Source organism: Lonchura striata, chromosome 27 (assembly GCF_046129695.1).
Source record: "Lonchura striata isolate bLonStr1 chromosome 27, bLonStr1.mat, whole genome shotgun sequence".
NCBI lineage: Eukaryota > Metazoa > Chordata > Aves > Passeriformes > Estrildidae > Lonchura > Lonchura striata.
The window spans coordinates 2,742,202-2,763,414 of NC_134629.1; the positions used below are offsets into that span (position 1 = coordinate 2,742,202).

Consider the following 21,213-nt stretch of genomic DNA (forward strand, 5'->3'; position numbering starts at 1 on the left):
AGTCCCGGAATTCGGATTTGAGATGTACCTCCCTGATGGCTCTGACTATCTCGGTCTCGGATATTTATCGTGTATTTATGGTCCGGGTGTTTCTCGGAAAACCTTGATGCACGATCCCTCTCTGGGCTGGCCACTTTCGTTCGCTTGTAAATAAAGTCCTCCCTCTCTTGTCCAGGTGGCTTCGACATGGTGTTGCAATCACTGTTGCTGGCTTGTGCAATTTAAAAACTTCTTATAAGAGTATAATTTAACAGCACATAACTATAAAATAGATGACAATTTTATTTGCACAAATTATCCTATAGACATATAACAGTCCTAATGATTCCTTGAGGCCTTGCAGTGTCACAATGTTCTCCATGGTTCCACAGGCCCCACAGTCTCATGTGACTCCTCTGTTCCATGAGTCCTGCAATGTCACAATGGACCTTTGGACCAATGGACCATGGGGCTTTGCAGTGTCACAACGCTCTCCTTTGGCTCCATAGTGTCACAATGGAGCACTGATTACAGGCAGCCTCTCTGTGTTACCCTGGAGCTTTATTTCCGTGGGGTCTCGCAGTGTCCCAATGGAGCCTTGGTTGGATGGGGCCTCACAGTGTCACAATGATGCCTACATTCCACTGAGGCACACGGCATCACTAGGGTCCCCTTGCTTCCATGAGGCCCAGCAATGTCACAGTGGTGTCCATGAATCCATGAGGACTCACAGTATCCCAATGGTCTCTTGATCTCACATGGTCCCACAGTGTCCCAATGGTCCCTTGGTCTCACAAGGCCCCACAGTGTCCCAATGGTCACTTCTTCTCACATGGCCCCACAGTGTAACAATGGTCCCTTGGTTCCATGGTTCCTGGTCTGGTGCATTCCCCTCTCCCCTTCTCAGGCCGCCCTGCCAGCTGAGAAATGCTCACTGGGCCTGGGCCTTGGCCAGCAGCCCCTGGGCTCAGCTCCTCTGGAGCTCATCACAGACACTGTCTGCTCCAGGTTCAGCCCTTCATCCCCTGGGGAGATGCCAAAGCCGGAATGGGAACAGGTGAGTGGTTATGTCAGTCTCGGGGGGTACGATAGTGGCTCTGAATCAGAGGCGGTGCGGGGCAGAGCGAGGCCGAAGCATAGCCGGGGTTGGAGCAGAAGCGTTCTCTCCCCCGTGATGATGCAGGCACGGACGGGGCGTGGCCAGGATGTAAAAATTTCTCTGGGCATGGTTCCGTCATCATTCCCATGGCAACAGACAGCCCAAGCCCAGGGCCAATCCCTGTCAGCTTCAGACATGGCCAAATTAGAACAATTATTGCAACAAGAGTCAGTTTCTCCGATTGCAGGGATCGCAAACGTGAATCAGTTGTTAGGAGAAATGCTTAAAGGTTTATCAGGAATATTGCGGAATTTGCTAATGTAAATCAATTGTCAGAAGAAATGCTCAAATGTTTATCGGAAGTGCAGATTGAAGAGCAGAGTGCGGTTCCCACCTCAGCTGGTCAGGCGGCAGCGCCATCTAGCGGCGGAACCACAACATTGCAACAGGCTTCGCAGAACTTTTCCGGTCAAGGCACTGCGCCACCCAGTGGTGGGACCGTGACATTGCAGGACTTTTTTCCAGTTTCTTATAAGAAAAACTCCAGGGTGAAAAAGGTCACATCTGCACGGCAGCAGGAACCTCCACTGACACCAGAACAGTGCGGGACTCAGGACACTTCTGCTGAGGCGCAGCAACGGGATGAAACGATACGCATCACTGCTTCGGAGAGTGTCCCAGCTTGGACAATTCCAAAATCAAGGTCTGCCAAAATTTCGGGGCAGGGAGAGTCAATTTTAATATCAAAGGGGGTTGTTGAATTTCTTTTACAATATTTAAGCACAGCCTTGGAGTCACAGCCAGAACTGTTGGTTCATCTTCCAAAAATTTTCCAAATAATGCAGGGCAGTCGTGTGTTCTCCTCCACAGCAGATGCTTCACTTTTCTCCAGAGACTCTCAGCCTTCATCTTCGCAGATGCTGCAGACGCCGTTGGTATCGGTGAGTGCTACTGCACCAGAGCTGCAGCCACAACAGATGACTCCACTCTACAGGCAAGTACCCACTGAATTTACGGCTTTGCAGAGTGCAAAAGTGGACTGGCAGGACATTCGAGCAGAGTTGGAGAAGGAGAAAGGTTTATTACAGGGCTCGGGAAACATAATGATGCCAGTGAACTATGACGCTCAGGGCCAAAACCCGAGATGGGAACACCTGGATTGTGGAGCAATCAAAGATTTAGCTAAGGCCATTTGGGACAATGGGTTGTCATCACCATATTTCAAGCAGATGTTAAAAAGTATTTTTGGCATGTATGACTTAACACCATATGATCTTAAATACCTTGCAACATCAGTTCTTACAGACACCCTAGGTCTCATGTGGCAGAAGGCGTGGAGGAGATCCCTGGAGGAGCTGAGAGCCAGATACCAGGGTGGGCCAAATGCAAACCTCACCATGGTGCAGCTTGCTGGTGATCCTCCTGAGGACGGTCTAACTCAACAGGCGGTGAGGCTCCCGCATCACGTGCTCAGCGACATCAAAGAGGCAGCACGGAGGGCAATTCTTCAGATTGCTCCAGTGGGGGTCCAGGACAACATCTACACTGAGATCAAACAGGGTCCTTCAGAGCCGTTTTCTTCATTTGTGGATCGTCTTTCTCAGGCAGTGGAGCGGCAGGTGAGTGAGGAGGGAGGGAAACCACACCTGGTCAAAAGCCTTGCGTTCTCCAATGCCAAGCCGGAGTGCAGACGGATCATCAGCATGATGCCGCACCAGGCCACCTTGGCAGACATGATCGAGGCGTGCAGCAAGGTGGGGACACCACAACATGTTGCTTCCATCATGGAGGAACACTTGGGGGATCGAATTGAAAAACGTGTTAGGGAAGTTCTTGCAAATTATGCAAAGGGCAACTCCAGTGCAGACAGACGGTGCTTTGGGTGTGGGACACAAGAACATATTAAAAGGAACTGCCCACAACTTGCAAAGACCAACAAGCCACCAGACCTTTGCCATTGATTCAGGAGAGGGAAACATCTTGCAAGTGAGTGTCATTCACAGACAGATGTGGATGGGAAACTTCTCCCAATTCCGGGAAATGGGAAAAAGAGCGCGAATCAACGCCAGTGCGCTCAGGCAAAAATCCTGGCGGTGACACAGAACCAACAGGAACAATCCTCGGGGAGCAACAAACAGAACCCCTCGGCAGAGCAATCTCCAAAATCCCCAGCAACCCAGACTTGGTACCACCTGGGTTCCAATGCGTCTTGGCAACCTCCAAATTGATGTGTCTTTTGGACAATAGCCATGCAGTGATACCTACAGGTGTCACAGGGACTTCTTGGAAAAGGCAGGACTTTTTAATAATGGCCAGGGACAGAAGAACTATCCTTGGACTTGTTGTTTATCCATCTTTGATTTCAGCAAACCGTAATGAGGAGCTGATGGTCACGGCAAAAGCCTTGCGACCACCTCTGACAATTCCACAAAACACACCGATTGCTCGAGCTATGGCTCTGCCATCTCATCCAGAAAGGCAAGCCATGCCGGTGTTCAACAAACGGGACTCTTTTCCTGGTGATCAAGCAGATGTGCATGCATCTTGGGTGAAACATTTGAGCCGGGATCGGCCCATCGTTACTTGTCATTTGACTTGTAAAGAAAAGACAATTGCTATTACAGGGATGCTTGACACAGGAGCGGATGTTACAGTTATTTCATACATTTTTTGGCCTCGGGAATGGGACTTGGTTGCACCTTTGGGTTCTCTCACAGGCATAGGGGGGAGTTCCCTGTGCATGCAGAGAGAGAATGCAATTGTTGTCACAGGCCCGGGAAAAAAGACAGCAGTTATCCGTCCTTTCATCGTGCAAAAGCCCATCACAGTGTGGGGAAGGGACCTTTTGGCACAATGGGGACTGAAATTAGAATTGGATTTTTAACAGGGGTCACTGTGGCACTCGCCACTCTGAAATTGACCTGGAAAACAAATGATCCTGTTTGAGTGGATCAGTGGACCATAGAGCAGAAAAAATTGAGTGCATTGAAAAAGTTGGTCCAGGAACAGCTGCAGAAGGGACACATCAAACCAACAGACAGCCCATGGAACTCCCCAATATTTGTCATTCGCAAGAAAACTTCAGGGTCTTGGAGACTGCTTCATGATCTCAGGAAAATCAACGAGGTCATCGAGGACATGGGGCCACTGCAGCTTGGGCTTCCATCTCTCTCGATGATCCCGAGGGACTGGTCGCTTGTGATCATTGATCTCAAGGACTGTTTTTTCAGCATTCCACTTCATCCAGATGATGCTCCACGCTTTGCATTTTCTGTCCCAAGCATCAACAGAGAAGAACCTCTGCAAAGATACCACTGAACAGTTCTTCCTCAGGGGCTCAAAAATTCTCCAAGCATTTGCCAATGGTACATGGCCCAAGCTTTGCATCCATCATGAGAGAAACATACAAAACCAAAAATTATCCATTATATGGATGATCTGCTCATTGCAGCACCAACAAAACAGGAGGTGCAAGAGGTTCGTGACTGTGTGATTGCGCAGGTGCAAAAAGCAGGACTGGAAACTAGTACACCAAAAATACAGGAAATTGCACCTTGGAAATACTTGGGATGGAAGATCACAAAGCAAACGATAAGGCCACAGAAACTGGAAATCAACACAAAGGTCACCAATCTCCAGGACTTGCAACAGCTTTTGGGGGAGATCAACTGGATGAGACCGACCCTGGGAATCACCAATGATGACATCTCGTCATTGCTCGATCTTTTGAGAGGGGACAACAACATCCAATCTCCCAGAACTCTGACGCCTGAAGCAAAAAGAGACCTTGAAAAGATCACAGACATGATTCAGCAGAGAAAAGAACATCGCTCTGTAGAATCATTGCCTTTTCATTTAGCAGTGTTGGCGGAAACAGCACAGCTATATGGGTTGATTTCTCAGTGGGATTTGTCTCAAGTGGACCCTCTTTTGTTAATAGAGTGGGATATTTTAGCTTACAGGCCCTCAAAAACAATTCTCACAGATCTAGAAATGGTAGCACAGATTATTATCAAGGCGAGAACCAGGTTGCTGACAATGTCAGGCAGAGATTTCTCAGTTATTCATGTTCTTTTGAAAATAGTGTATTTTGAATGGGCGATGCAGAAATCACAGGATTTTGTAGTTGCTTTGTTAGGATATCCGGGAGTTTGTACAATTCATTTTCCAGCTCACAGGATGCTGAATGCAAAAGTAAGTTTCAGGGAAAAACCAAAAATAAGCCAGGAACCAGTGGAAGGGGTGACAGTGTTCACTGATGGTTCAGGAAAAACTCAGAAATCAGTAGTTACATGGCAAAACCCAAAAACAGGGGAGTGGTAATCAGACATTAAAATGGTACAGGGTTCGCCACAAATTGTGGAATTGGCAGCAGTGGTCAGGGTTTTTCAATTGTTTCAGGAACCTCTCAATCTGATCACAGATTCAGCATATGTTGTGAATGTGGTCAAACAGTTAGAGGAATCACTTTTGAAACACACTGACAATGAAATTTTATATTCATATTTGTCATGCATGAGGACAATTCTAGAAAGTAGAGAACACGAATATTTTGTTACACATATCAGGGCACATTCATCACTCCCACGGTTCTTAGCAGCAGAAATGCTCACGCACACAGACTCACAATGACCGTATCTCAGACATTGCCAGATATTTTTGAGCAGGCAAAATTGAGCCATGCATTTTTCCATCAAAATGCACAGCCATTGATGGAATCCTTTCGCCTCTCTAAAAGTCAGGCATAGGAGATCATCAGTGCTTGTCCAGACTGTCAGCTTGTGCAGCCTCCTGCATCTACAGGAACTGTCAATCCAAGGGGATTGCAGAGTCTTCAGCTCTGGCAAGCTGATGTCACAAAATACCCATCCTTTGGGAGGCTCAAAAATATCCATGTTTCAGTAGACACATTTTCAGGGGCGATTTTTGCATCATTACATACAGGGGAGACCGCAGAACATGCCTGCAGACACTTTCTACAAGCATTTGCATCACTCGGGGTGCCACAAGAAATAAAAACAGATAATGGTCCAACTTATACAGGCAAGGTGCTTGAAAAATTTCTGAAAAAATGGGGAGTGAAACACACTTTTGGTATTCCTTATTCTCCCTCAGGTCAAGCAATCATTGAAAGAACATCACACCCTGAAATCCCTTTTGGATAAACAGAAAAGGGGAGAGGCAGGCACAACACCTTATATGTGGCTGAACAAAGCTCTGTATGTGTTGAATTTTTTAAATAGTTCATTCTCAGAGCCCACACCACCAATTGTCAGGCATTTTACAAACAGTGCACAAGCAAAGTTAAGGGAAAATCCTTTGGTTTTGATCAGAAATCCGGAATCAGGACAAATTGAAGGTCCATTTACATTAAATCTTGGGGCAAGGGTTTCTCTTGTGTTTCCACACAGTGAGGGCCGAATTGGTTGTCGGCGAGTTACATGAAACCTTTTCAGGTGCGGACGCAGGTGGACGCGGACCCGAGAAGCAAAGAAGAGAGCACGCAGACGGAGGCAGACAACGACGCTGCAGACGTCTCGTCAGACAACGATTGATTACGCAGAGACTTGGGGTTTTTTCGGGTAAATTAAGTGTTATTTGAGTGTTGCTGTATTGCAGGGATTTTCACAGAGGTTGGGGACATGGACATGGAGTTTAGACAGGTAGTGTTCATGTGTCTCATTCTCTTGCCTGTTGCTTTGGGCAATGAGACAGATTTTCCCATGAAACAACCGAGGGAAAATGTGTGGGAAACTTTGGCAAAGGCAGCAGGTCTGGACAGTATTTGTCTGATTCATTCAAAGCCAGGGAAACAATTTTCAACATGTTTGGTAGGTGTGCCAGTGAAGGAGTGGCCAATTCCAAAAAATATCCCTCCAAAGGTTTTGAAAACTTTTGCAGATCCTATGGAAGGATGGCATGTTTGGACGCAATACCTTCCTGTGCCTCACCTGGAACCCCCAGAGTTCGACATTTTTGGGTCAACAAAAATGAAATACTGCATCAAATTTAATCCAGTGGGAGTGGCAAAGACAGATAATCATACAATAGATGTCACTCCAATTCAGCCTTTTTATAAAAATGCATCATCCTGGTGCAATTACACCAAGGTGACGAGCAAATCATCCCTTCAACACCCAGCCACTTTACCGAAGGGAGTGTTTTTGATTTGTGGGGACAGAGTTTGTCCTGATATCCCTGCAAAAGTCAAGGGCAGTCCATGCAGCATTGGGGAGTTCTCATTGATAACACCTGATTTGAAAACTTTAAAGGAACAGACATGCAGGGAAAAAAGATCCCTTGATCAATAGAGTCCAAATTGTGATGATGATGATGTTTATACCTGGGACAAGGCTCGGAGGATTGCAGTTGCAATTTTCTCACCCCAAACAGCATCAGAGGTGGCCTTGACACAATTGGACCACATAGCTTGCTGGTTGAGCAAACACAGTCGTGCCATTTCGTCTGCACTGAGTGACATGTTAACAGACATCAGCAGTGCAAGACAGGCAGTGCTTCAAAACAGGGCAGCAATTGACTATTTGTTGCTGTCACATGGGCACGGATGTGAAGAATTTGAGGGGATGTGCTGCATGAACTTGTCAGATCATTCAAAATCCATTCATGAAAAAATAAAACAGTTAGAAAGTAGTATCACCAAGTTGAAAAAAGTAACAGGATCCTGGTGGGATGATTTCTTTAACCTTTTTGATCTCTCACCAGTGTGGAAAGAAATTTTAAAAACAATATTTTACATTCTTATAGGGCTTGTAGTTCTTCTGCTTATTATGCCATGCATTTTCATGTGTATTCTAAGGGCCTTGAACAAAGTGGCAAAGCAGGTGTTTTTGGTTCAAACAGGGAGGGGAGATGTGGGAACTCAAAATGTCTCTCAGACATTTTTAGAGGTTCCAGGCCTTTGTCAGAGCATTCTAGACCCCAGCAAGCAGCTGGAATCAGCTGTGATTTGAGTTTGAGCCATGGAATGAATTACCAACTTTTAAGGTGGAAAAATCAATCACAAAGGGTTAGATAGTATAGTAAAAGTAGTTACAAAGTAGAGGGGAAATTTTTTTAGTATTGTACAGGGGGGTTTTAGCATATATACAGGGGGGTTTTTACTTTGTACATGGGGGTCAGAAGTTCTAAGATGGAGGAAAGTGGGCTGTTCCTGTCCTTCCTCTTTCTTCTTCCTTACATCCATGTTCTTGGTGATGTTGGCATTCGCAGATTGGTTTAGAGTAGAAAAGCACTTGGGAATATAGGTAGTAGGTATTGGGGAATAATTGTAAACATGTTATACGTAATATATCTTATAAAAGATAGCAGCAGCCCTGGGTGGGGAGGGAGAAGAAGAAGACACCGGACAGTCAGGGTGTCAGGAGTGTGTGCGTCTCTGCCCGGGCCACTGATCAAACAGCCGCAGCCCGAGAACATAATCTGTTAGATAACTAGCAATAAATCATCTTGAGACCGAACAACAAGAGACTGTGGAGTTTTTCTTTGGAAGCACGGGTTGGAAGAGAGACTTTACCACCACACGAGACCCCCAAACCAAACCCAGGGTTCTCACAATTTGCAAATCCAATTAAGGGTAAGGACCATCCCACGAGATAAAAAGATAATAGTTCAAGTCATGAATTGATCCACTGGGGAATCCAAGGTTTGTGTGACCACTTTTTATGGGAAAATTTATCTATTGGAGTGTATGACCTGGCAAAGGCAGTCACAAGTGGATGTGTGATTTGCCTGAAAGCTGACCAATAGGTAATGAGAAAAACAGCACATGGGGGAGGAAAACTTGCTTTAAGACCTTTCCAAAACATACAAGTAGATTTCAGTAAAATGCCCTCTGTGCAGAGGTACAAACATTTACTAGTGATCGTAGATCATCTCACTCACTGGGCGGAGGCTTTCCCAATCAAAAGAAGTTGCAAAAATAATCTTAGAAAATATCATACCTCAATACGGGCTAGTCAGTAACATTGACTCGCACTGAGGTCCACATTTTGTCGCTTGAACTTTGCATCAAGTAACAAAAGCCCTGGGGATAAGGTAGAGATTGCACACCCCATGGCATCTTCAAAGCTCGAGAAGGGCAGAAAGGATGAATAGAACTCTTAAAAATGTAACAACCAAATTAATTAAAGAGACAAAAATGAATTAGCTCAAATATTTACCTCTTACTGTCTTGTGCATTAGAACAAGACCTCGGTCCGACATAGGGGCTTCTCCTTAGGAAATAATGTTTAGACTCCCTCTTCTAATCACCCCTTTCAGTACTGCAGATTATTTAGAAGGGGAGGCAGCAACTCAAAAATATTAAAAAACCATAAGAAAATCCCTAGAAAGCCTCAGAAAGAAGGAATATCTCCCCCAAACCTCCCCTCTGGATACCAATGCCCACATCAGTCCTGAGGATTGGGTGTTAATAAAATCCTAGAGCACCACCACTCCACTAACCCTCAGATTTGAAGGACCTTTCCAGGTGTTCAAGAAAAAGGCTGAACCCATATCACCAGAGTAAAAGGATCAGTGCCACCCCCAGACACCAGACCAGACCCAATAGGGTCACCCACCTCCTCTTGTATATGGATGGTAATTAGGGGACCAGAAGACTTAAAATTAACTTTAAAAAAACTTGCTAGAAGCTGATATACAGTAAGGTAGTAATAACCGTTTCTGAGTTAAAGTACCACAGTAAAAGTTTAAACACTTTGTAATTGTTTAATACGTGTCCTTTAGTCAAAGAAGTCAACAGAAGAAATTTTTAGTTAGAATATTATTCAGTCTTATGTTGCTTCTAGGAATTAAGAGAATTACCCAAAGAAGGTAACCCTCAAAAGCCAGAGACTGTAAGTTGATGCGGGCTTAAGCCCGATCAAAGAAATAGTGGAGGGATTTATTATGAACAAAACAGCCTTGCTGAGACACTTCGGTTTGGGCTAAGTACTGACATTGAAATATTAATTAGTGAATTGCTCCTGAGAATCACCTACACCCCCACCCACACTACCATTCTAGGATTGGGATGCAAAATAGAGAGACCTGTGGAATCACGGGAGGGGGTTTTGGGGATGAAAACACCCCTAAATGGAAGGCTGGGCACAGTGGAGGGGGCTGGATGGGTGAGCTGCTTGGGGAAAAGGGAACCACATCCCTGGTCTGTGTCTGACCTGTCACCATAGCCTGCAGGGGACCAGACTGGACTGGGCTGTGGGAAGCAGGAACAAAGGAACAACTCTTCCTGGTGTTCCCAGGAGGGAAGGACAGGGGACAGCTGCTGCTGCACTTTGGCAGCAGGCTCTGCACATGCCCTCACCCTTCGGCTACCAGGACTTCAGACACAGACTGCACACCTCTTCACCTCCGGCTACCAGTGTGCCACGGAGACTCCAGGGACAGACTCTGCAGCCTTCTCACCCCTCGGCTACTGGGAAAAAGCTACAAAAGCGGGGGCAAGCTCCGTGTTGAGCTCCCTGCCCAGCTGATCTTTATAATAAATAGCTGAACATTAATAAAGGCATGAGCCCTGATTACTACACGAAGCCCCCCAAAATTTCACTAAAAAGCCCCCAAATCCCCTAAAAATCAGAAGAAGAGCCTCCAGAACCCCAGAGAATCCCACAAAATCCCAGTGGAACCCACTAAAATTAAAAACAAAAAACCTCCCAATAATTTCAATAAACCCTTTAAAAAGAACCCCTTCCAAAACGACAATAAAGTCCCCCAAAATCCAAAACTCCCTACATCCACAAAACGCCCTCAAAACCTAATAATTCTCCCAAAAGACTCCAAGAATTCCCCCTTAACTCCCAAGAAAATCCCCCCAAAGTCCACAACCACCACCAAAATCCCCCCAAAATTCCCCCAGACTCACTGGGGGCTGTCCTGGGTCAGGGGGCACCAGCCAGTGGAACAGGAGCAACTTCAGGGGCCCTTGGAAATTTTTGGGGAGGGGGCACCATGGAAGATCCTCCCAAAAATGGGGGAAGGGGGAACCCCTGTTGTGCCCCCTCGCCCCGAAACGCCCAGACCCCATTCAGGGTGGGCATCAGACTGCCTGGGACCCCCAGATCTCCATAGGACCCCCTCCAGGAACCCCAATCCTCCCCAGAGCCCCTTCAAGGTTGGCCCAGGACCCCCTGAGAGCCCCCAGACCCCAATTGGGCCCAGCCTAGGATGTCCCCTGAGACCCCCCCAGACCGTTCCCAAGACCCCACCCAGGACCCTTCCAGGACCCTCCAGACCTCTCCCCAAACCCAACTCTGGACCCCCCAGCCTCTCCCCAGATCCCTCCAGGACCTCTCCCAAAAACCCCTAACTCCCCCCAGACCCTCTCTGGGACCCTTCCAGATCCCCCAAAGCCCCTCCCCAAAACCTCCAAAACCTCCTAGGACGCCACCAGGACCCCCCAAACCGCTCCCCCAACTCCGCCCAGACCCTCCCAAGACCCCCCCTCCAGGCCCCTCTCAGGACCCATCCCCACCCCCCAGGTCCCCCCACAATGCTCCAAGACCCCTCCCCAGACTCTCCCTGACACCTCCAGGACCCCTCAGGATCCCCCACCCAAGAGCCCTCCAGGACGCCCAGACTGCCCCGAGGACTCCTCCATGAGCCATCCAGGACCCCCCAGAGCCCTCCCTAAACTCCCCCCGGCTCCCTCCCCAAAGGCCCCCGATCCCCCCAGGACCCCTCCCCAGCCCCCCCAGCCCCTCCCAGCCCCCGGCCCCTCTGCGGAGCCCCCTCCCCAGCGTTGCGGCCCCCGCGGCTCCCGCGGCTCCCGCCTCTCCCAGCGCCTCCCCCGCTCTGGCAGCGCCGCCCGCAGGGCCCGCCCGAGCCCGGGGGGCGGGGCCGCCGGGGGAGGGGCGCCGCTCCCGGCTCCCTCTGATTGGCTGCAGCCGCGCGCTGATTGGTTGGTTCGGCACGGGGCGCGCCGCTATTGGCTGGAGGAGCCCGCGCGCGCGGTGCAGGCGGGAAATTGTCAGGGGAGCGCGGCTGAGGAGGGGCTGAGGTGGGGCCGGGGAAACTGAACGGGGGGTTTGGGGCGGCTCGGGGAGAAATTGGGGATTTCTGGGGGAACTGACAGGAAATAGGCGTGTGTCTGCTGGGTTTGGGGGAATGAGGGGGCTTTAGGGAGCTTTGGGGGGAGCTTGAGAGCTTCTGGAGCGTTCTCCGTTGGGTTTAGGGGGATCTGAGGGTAATTGCGGGGGTCCGAGGGGACTTTGGCGGAGTTGTGAGAGGAACTGGAGGGATCTGGGGGTTCTGAGGTGGCTCTGGGGTCAATTTTGGGGTAAAGTGGGGGGACCTGAGGGTAATTTGGGGGCTTTAGGTGGGTCTGGGGTGGATTTGGGGCTCTGGGGACACCTAAAGGGGTGCCAGGGGGTGAAGGGGTCGCAGCCCCCCAGACGCCCCCTGAAGCTCCCCTGTCCCCACAGAGGGGTCCCGGCCCTGGCGGTGCAGGACCCCCGGCCCCAGCCCAGTGATACAGGGACCTGACCTGTTCAGAACTACTTAAGGGTTAAATGACTAGAAAAGAATTAAGTGAAGAAAACGTTATGTGCTATGTATATGCACCAGTATCCTGTTATTCTAGACATTAGCAAACAAATGTAGAAACTTTGTCCTTGGCTATGTATCTTACTCTGATAAGCTTCCTTTACTCTGATAAGCTTCTTGATGATATGTAAAGAATGCATACTCAGCAGATGGACTGTGGTCAGTTGAATAGGCCATATATCATGAAAGGAGGAAAAGATGGGGCCCAGAGCACAGAAAAACTACCACGCATGCTCGAAATAAAAGTTCAACTAGCGGACAGAGTGATGAAGACTATGGACGACCACCAGAGGACCCCTGACGACCACCGAAGACCACCCAAAAATGCAACTACGCTTGCGCATCCTTATCTCAGAATAATCATAAATATGTAAATAATTGTCAAGACTTGTAATGAATATGCATGTTTTAGTAAGATAAATCACAGCTTTCTTAGCTGCACGATGCACATGTTAGGAGGAGAGATCCCCCATGTGCCCAGCGCTGCAATAAAGAATATCTGCTGCCCGGATTGCTTCCGTCTTTGATTCAATTTGGCGAGCCAGGTAGGAGGACTCTCTGCTCGGCCGCGGGACCCGCTGGGAACAGGACTCCCTAGGGTACCCCCAGGATCTTCCCGGAGGGGCTCCTCGCCTCATTCGGATCACCGCGGGAGCAGACAAGAACTCCGTTCGCCCCGGCGGCACAGGTATCCTTTATTTTTATTTGTTTGGGACCGGTCATTTGGTTAAGCTCCCCGCAGGGGGTAGCGTTTGTTATACGATCGTATTTGGTTTTGGATAAGCTCCCCGCAGGGGGTAGCGTTTGTTATACGATCGTATTTGGTTTTGAATAAGCTCCCCGCGGAGTTTGTGTTTGTTATACGATCGTATTTGGTTTTGGTCTACTACTTTGGTATATTAAGACATACACTTCTGAGTTAATGGTTTGGGAACTGTTTAACACGTACTGGGTTTAGTTGCTTATTTTTGGAATTATTCTGATTGTTGTTGGATTTTTGTGTTGCTGTAAAAAGTGTCCTGTTTGGTGCATAGTATAATGGGTGGACGACAGAGCGGGGGAATCGTGAAGAAGAGCCCTTTGGGTTGTATTTTAATGCATTGGAAGGAAATAGGTGGGACTCCTGGAGGGACAGTGAATAAGAAAACATTAATTAAATATTGTAACCAATGGTGGCCTTTGTATAAGTTGGAAGAGGGTGAGAAGTGGCCGTTCAATGGAACTTTGCAATATAATACTTTGTTGCAGTTAATGTTGTTTTTAAGGCGGGAAGGAAAGTGGGATGAAGTGGGATATGCGGATATGTTTTTCACTTTGCGGAATCACCCTGAATGGCAGAAGGAATGTGGGATAAACGTAGCACCCCAGGATCCTTTGGTGTTAGCTATGGAAAAGGAACAGAGAAAGAATGGGACTAGGTTAAAACGGTGTTGTTCGGCTTGCAGTATAGGGCAAAGGTGTGTAAAACTTAAAGAAACAGAGGAAAGAATGGAAGATTATAGTTCCCCACCCCAACCCCCTTCTCCCCCGGAAACCCCTCCCCCCCTTAGATCCCGACCTTCTACCTCATCAGATGAATCAGATAAAAGTAATCGCATAGAAAAATCTGGTGAGGCTGTCCCTGGAAAAATGAGCTTTTCTCCCATCACAGCTCGAACTCGGAGTAAAATGGGGCCGATAATTCAAGCCCCGTTAAGGCAAGCGATGGGAGCAACAGGACCCACCAGAATTAAGATTCCCTTTTCTATGAATGACTTGGATGTTTGGCAAGAAGTAGTAAAAGGATACCGGGATGATCCGGAAGGGGTGGCAAAACGATTTGAATTAATAGTTAAAAATCAGGATCCAGATTGGAAAGATATAGATTTGATGTTGGATGCCTTAACTGAAACAGAAAAACAATTAATAATTAAAAGTGCTCGTACACAAGTACAAATTCAAATCACGGCAGGAACCCTTCAGGGTACGGTCGAAACCCACGTCCCTAGAGATGACCCTAATTGGGACCCAAATGACGACCAAGATTACAGGCTACTTAAAAGATACCAAGAATGGATTAAGATTGGTATCGGGACGGCCGTACCGAAGGCAGTAAATTGGTCAAATTTATATGAAATCAAGCAAAACTCGGCAGAAACTCCTACGGAGTTTCTTGACAAATTACGGACTGCTATGAGAAAATATACCACCCTAGATCCCGCTTCTGATACAGGCAGACAACAGCTAGTTTCCTTATTTTTGGGGCAGTCATCAGAAGACATAAGGAGAAAACTCCAAAAGCTGAAAGAACCTGATATTAGGGATTTAGAAAAGCTGCTAGAAGAAGCCTGGAGGATATATAGAAACCGAGAGGAGCAGGGCAAGTATAAAATGGGACAGGTAATTGCAGAAGCCACGGTGGCCGCATTGGAAAAGCAGAAAAGTGGAACTCAAAATAATAAAGAAAAGAGGCAGCGCCCAACCTTACAGTCAAATCAGTGTGCATACTGTAAGGAGATAGGGCACTGGAAGGGGGAATGTCCTAAGTTGACAAGAAAGCCCCCTTTGTTAGCCCAGATGGGCTCAAACCAGTGAAGGGGACCGGGGGAAACCACCCTAGCGGATCCCCTGGTTAAAATTGAGCTAGGGAAAGAAAAGAAAGAAATAGATTTCCTTGTTGATACCGGGGCTTCCTATTCGGTACTGAACCAACAATTAATGCCGAAAGACAAAGATTTTATCACTGTAATTGGAGCTACAGGACAAAAGGAAAAAGCTTATTTCCTTAAACCACTTAATTATCGGCTTGGAAAACAAATTAGAATTCACAGGTTTCTATATTTACCAAATTCCCCAAAGCCCTTGCTAGGGCGAGATTTGCTAGAACAACTTGAGGCAAAAATTGTTTTTCAGAAAGGGAAAATTGAATTTCAAATTCAAGAAGAACAATTAGTGGAAGTTTTGAGTCTAGCCTTAATACAAACTCAAAGCCATTCTGAAATACCTAGAGAGGTTTTGGACCCGGTATATCCAGGGGTTTGGGCTAGTGAAGTTCCGGGAAAAGCCAAAAATGCAAGCCCTGTCGTAATCAAGTTGAAACCAGGAGTAAAGCCGGTAAGAATTAAACAATATCCCTTAAGGCTAGAAGACAGAGAAGGAATCAAAAATATTATTAATCGATTTCTGCAATACAATTTGCTAACGGAATGCGAATCAGAATACAACACTCCGATTTTACCCGTTAAAAAGGCAGATGGAAAAAGTTATAGATTAGTACAAGACCTAAGGGCAATTAATAAAATAGTTGAAGACATCCACCCGGTTGTAGCCAACCCATACACACTATTAACTAAATTGAGAGATACCTTACATTGGTTTACTGTACTGGATCTCAAAGATGCCTTCTTCTGTTTGCCGCTGGCCTCAGAAAGTCAGAAGCTATTTGCTTTTGAATGGGAAAATCCGGATTCAGGAAGAAAAACACAATTAACTTGGGCGGTATTACCACAAGGATTTAAAAACAGCCCTACGATTTTTGGAAATCAGTTAGCTAAAGATTTGGAAAATTGGACTCCCCCAGATGGTAAAGGAGTCCTCGTGCAATATGTTGATGATCTTTTAATAGCCACTGAGAACAGGGAAGAGTGTCTCTCATGGACTATAGAACTTCTCAATTTCCTAGGAATGAATGGATACAGAGTATCCCAACAAAAGGCTCAAATAGTGCAACAGCGAGTAACTTATTTAGGATTAGAAATTTCCAGAGGACAAAGAGAATTGGGAACTGAGCGAAAAGAGGCAATTTGTCGCACCCCGGAGCCTCAAACAGCCAAGGAATTGCGGACATTCTTGGGAATGGCAGGTTGGTGCCGCTTATGGATATACAACTATGGTGTAATAGTTAAACCTCTATATGAACTGCTAAAGAAAACCCGACTTAAAATAGAATGGACGGCAGAGGCTCGAGCCGCCTTCAAGAAACTTAAAAAGGAACTGATGAAGGCTCCGGCCCTCGGCTTACCAGATGTCTCTAAACCCTTTTTATTATTCTCACATGAAAGACAGGGGATGGCACTTGGAGTATTAGCCCAAGAACTTGGCCCTTACAAGCGGGCAGTGGCGTACTTCTCCAAGCAGCTGGACGAGGTAAGCAAAGGATGGCCAGGATGCCTACGTGCAGTGGCGGCGGTTGTAATAAACATTCAAGAAGCACGCAAATTCACATTAGGGCAGAAGATAACGGTGATGGTTTCCCATACTGTCTCAGCTGTGTTAGAACAAAAAGGGAACCATTGGCTCTCCCCACAGAGATTTCTGAAATACCAAGCCATCATAGTCGAACAAGATGATATAGAAATAATTGTTACTAACATTATAAATCCAGCTTCTTTTCTCAGCGGTGCCCAAAGAGAACCACTGTTCCACGACTGCATAGAGACCATCGAAGCCACCTATTCGAGCCGTCCAGATCTCCAGGACACCCCTCTGGAAGACGCTGAAGACTCCTGGTACACAGATGGAAGCAGCTTCGTGAAACTAGGACAGCGGAGAGCGGGATATGCGATAACCACTACTCAAAAGGTAATCGAAGCCAACCCTCTTCCTGCAGGAACCTCGGCCCAGAAAGCAGAAATAGTGGCCCTTATAAGGGCACTAGAACTTGCAAAAGAAAAGAAGATAAATATTTGGACTGATTCAAAATATGCTTTCGGAGTGGTGCATGCGCATGGAGCAATTTGGAAAGAACGAGGACTGTTGAACACCCAGAAGAAACAGATCAAACATGCAGAAGAAATATTGAAATTATTGGAAGTGATTCAACTACCGGAAAAAGTAGCTATAATGCATTGCCGAGGACACCAAAAAGGTAACTCTGACCAAGAAATAGGAAATCGATTGGCTGATAGTGAGGCCAAGCGAGTGGCAGAGGAAGTTAAGGTATGTGCTTTGATACCAGACAGTAAACCAATTGATTTAGAACAGTCACCTAGATACTCAAAAGAAGACTTGAAATTGGCTAATGATCTAGGAGGTGAGCCCGGAACAAAGAGCTGGATACAGTTGAAAGAAGGTCACATATTAGTTCCTTCTAATATTTTGTGGCCCCTAATACAAGCAGAACATAGAAAAACCCACTGGGGAGCAGATGCATTATACAAAGAAGTGACCAAAAGAATAGTAGGGCGAAATTTGTATACCACAGTAAAACAGGTAACGCAGCAATGTGAAATATGTCAACGAAATAATCCAGACACAACTAGCAAAATAAAATTGGGGATGATAGGTAAAGGAAACTGCCCTGGGCAACAATGGCAAATTGATTTTTCTGAGCTCCCCAGAAAAGGGGGGTATAGATATCTTTTAGTCCTGACAGACACTTTCACAGGATGGCCAGAAGCATATCCCTGCAGGACTAACAAAGCGCGAGAAGTGACTAAAGCGCTATTAAATGAAATAATTCCTCGTTTCGGAGTTCCATCGACAATATCCTCCGATCGAGGACCACATTTTAATGCTAAAATTGTTCAACAAGTGGGAAAAGCATTAGGAATAGACTGGCAGTTACATACCCCGTACAGACCTCAAGCAAGTGGCCAAGTTGAAAAGATGAATCATATGCTCAAACAACAGATAGCAAAGATTAGTCAGGAGGCAAATTTAACTTGGCCCCAAGCTTTACCATTGGCATTATTGAGAATAAGAGTTAAACCTCGGACAAAGGAAAATTTAAGCCCTTTTGAGATATTATATGGACGACCCTATCAACTTCAATTTAAGGGTGAAGAATTGGCACAAATTGGGGAAGGATATTTACTGGAATACATGAAAGCATTGCAGAAACAATTATCAGAAATACATAAAAATGTTTTGGGTACTAGAGTAAGGGGATTAGATCACCCCCTCCATGCCTTTGAACCTGGTGATTATGTATATGTTAAGAATTTTTCAGGACAACCCTTGGAGGAAAAGTGGAAAGGTCCATATCAAGTGCTGCTGACAACATTCACTGCGGTGAAGATTAAAGAACACCCGGCTTAGATTCACTACTCGAAAATAAAGAAGGCCCCTACGAAACCATGGACTGCTACTCCCGTAGGACCTACCAGATTGCGATTTTCCAGATTATCTTGACCTATGGGGGAGCCTGGGCACAGTGGGATTTGAATCTTCATCTTTCGCTGACGGAAGGTATATCTCGAACTCTGAATAGAACTAATTGTTGGATATGTACACATATGCCTGAATACAGTGGAAAACAGATCTTGTTAATAGGCATCCCCATACCTGGTAATAATCCGTGGACGAGATATTGGGAGAATACCACCTGGGTAAATTATACATATAGAGCTCAGCCATTAAAAATTCATAACCCTCCAATTAAAAAATCTTACTATAAATGTGTGCAGAGGTGTAACCCACCTAAAGGATTAGATAAAGTTGGGAGTTGTAATAACGTCCAATATGTAGGAAATCAAACGGGTTGTAATAAAATAAAATATATCGGGTCCCCCACCTCTATTAATAGTACCCTCTGGCCAGTTCCAGAAGGAAAAGGATGGTATTGGCTGTGCAATGATACTGCATGGAAAGTATTACCTGAAAATTGGGTGGGAACATGCACCCTGGGAGCCGTAGTCCCAAACATAACTATACATAATCATTTATCCGAAGGTTGGCTTCAAACACATATTCGAAGAATTAGACGGGAAGTAGAAAATCCCCTAATAAAAAGGCAGAATGCATTTCATTCCTTTGCTAGATGGTTTCTCCCTTGGCTAGGGGTAAGTGAATTAGAAAAAGCTATAATAAATATTTCAGCAGTAGTAGAAGACATTGAAAATAAAACAATAGATGCAATTCAAGCACAGCAGATTGAGATAAATAGCCTTGCACAAGTAGTACAGCAAAATAGAATGGCTTTAGATTTATTATTGGCTTCACGAGGGGGGGTTTGTACCATTATAAATACAAGTTGCTGTGTATATGTAGATCAGAATAATCGAATTGCTACAGATTTAAGTGAAATCTGGAAACAGACTAAGATACTCCATGAGGTAACCAAGGATGACACCTCGTGGGGATTTGAAGAATTGTGGAAAGTCCTAACATCCTGGTTACCTAATTTGAATTGGTTAAAACAACTTTTTATTTCCGTAATACTTGTAATATTGTTAATTATCATAGTCTGGATTTTAATTAAGTGTGTCTTACTTTGTAACAAAGAAGCAACTAATGTTGAAAGATATAGATATGGAGGCGTAATATGATTGCAAAAGAATTTGCAATGGTTATAGAAAAGGGGGGACTTGATACAGGGACCTGACCTGTTCAGAACTACTTAAGGGTTAAATGACTAGAAAAGAATTAAGTGAAGAAAATGTTATGTGCTATGTATATGCACCAGTATCCTGTTATTCTAGACATTAGCAAACAAATGTAGAAACTTTGTCCTTGGCTATGTATCTTACTCTGATAAGCTTCCTTTACTCTGATAAGCTTCCTGATGATATGTAAAGAATGCATACTCAGCAGATGGACTGTGGTCAGTTGAATAGGCTATATATCATGAAAGGAGGAAAAGATGGGGCCCAGAGCACAGAAAAACTACCACGCATGCTCGAAATAAAAGTTCAACTAGCGGACAGAGTGATGAAGACTATGGACGACCACCAGAGGACCCCTGACGACCACCGAAGACCACCCAAAAATGCAACTACGCTTGCGCATCCTTATCTCGGAATAATCATAAATATGTAAATAATTGTCAAGACTTGTAATGAATATGCATGTTTTAGTAAGATAAATCACAGCTTTCTTAGCTGCACGATGCACATGTTAGGAGGAGAGATCCCCCATGTGCCCAGCGCTGCAATAAAGAATATCTGCTGCCCGGATTGCTTCCGTCTTTGATTCAACAGCATCTCCATCAACCACCTGAACCGGGACACCAAGGAGGACGGGGATGGCTGGGGGGTCCTGGGGGCTCTGAGAGTGTCCGTGCCTGTCCCCAGGGGCTCAGGCTGTCCCCTGGGTGTCCCCGAGCTGGAGAAGTCCCTCTGCGCCGTTTCCTCGCCGTTTGGGCAGATTTTGGACATTTTGGTGCGGCGCAGTCTCGGCCTGCGGGGCCAGGCCTTCCTCACCTTCAGGGAGATGAGCAGCGCCACCAACGCCCTGCGCTCCCTGCAGGGCTTCCCCTCCTGCGGCCAACCCGTGGGGAGACAGCGACTGGGGGAGTTCTGGCACTGGGGAAAGAACTGCAATGCTGGGGAAAAACCGCCAAACTCTGGCCTCAGATACCCCCAAAGTCCAACTTGGAATCCCACCAAACTCATTCACCCTGAACACCCCAAAGCTTCCCTTTCTATGACAAGCCCATGGTAAGACAGAAATGCTGGGTGAAATCCTGGAATTCTCATGGAAAAAACCCAAAATCCTGAGGAAAAAAAACAAACCCAACCAGGATTCCCCCCAAAATCCCATCAAGAATCCCTGAAATTGAGTTGGAAACACCCCTAAATCCAACCAGGAACCCCCCAAAGCTTCCCCTTCTATGACAAGTCCATGGTGAGACCCAAATCCTTGGGAAAATCCTGACA

The 21,213-nt window shown here is 46.2% G+C and overlaps 1 protein-coding gene across 1 annotated transcript; it reads left to right on the plus strand.

Moving 5' to 3' along the window:
• The first annotated feature begins 18,693 nt into the window (after positions 1-18,693).
• On the plus strand, positions 18,694-20,011 carry LOC144247549 (syncytin-1-like). Its single transcript, XM_077788557.1, has one exon. It carries the CDS (start codon positions 18,694-18,696, stop codon positions 19,882-19,884), a length of 1,191 nt encoding a protein of 396 aa, XP_077644683.1. The 3' UTR covers positions 19,885-20,011.
• Positions 20,012-21,213: the final 1,202 nt, after the last annotated feature.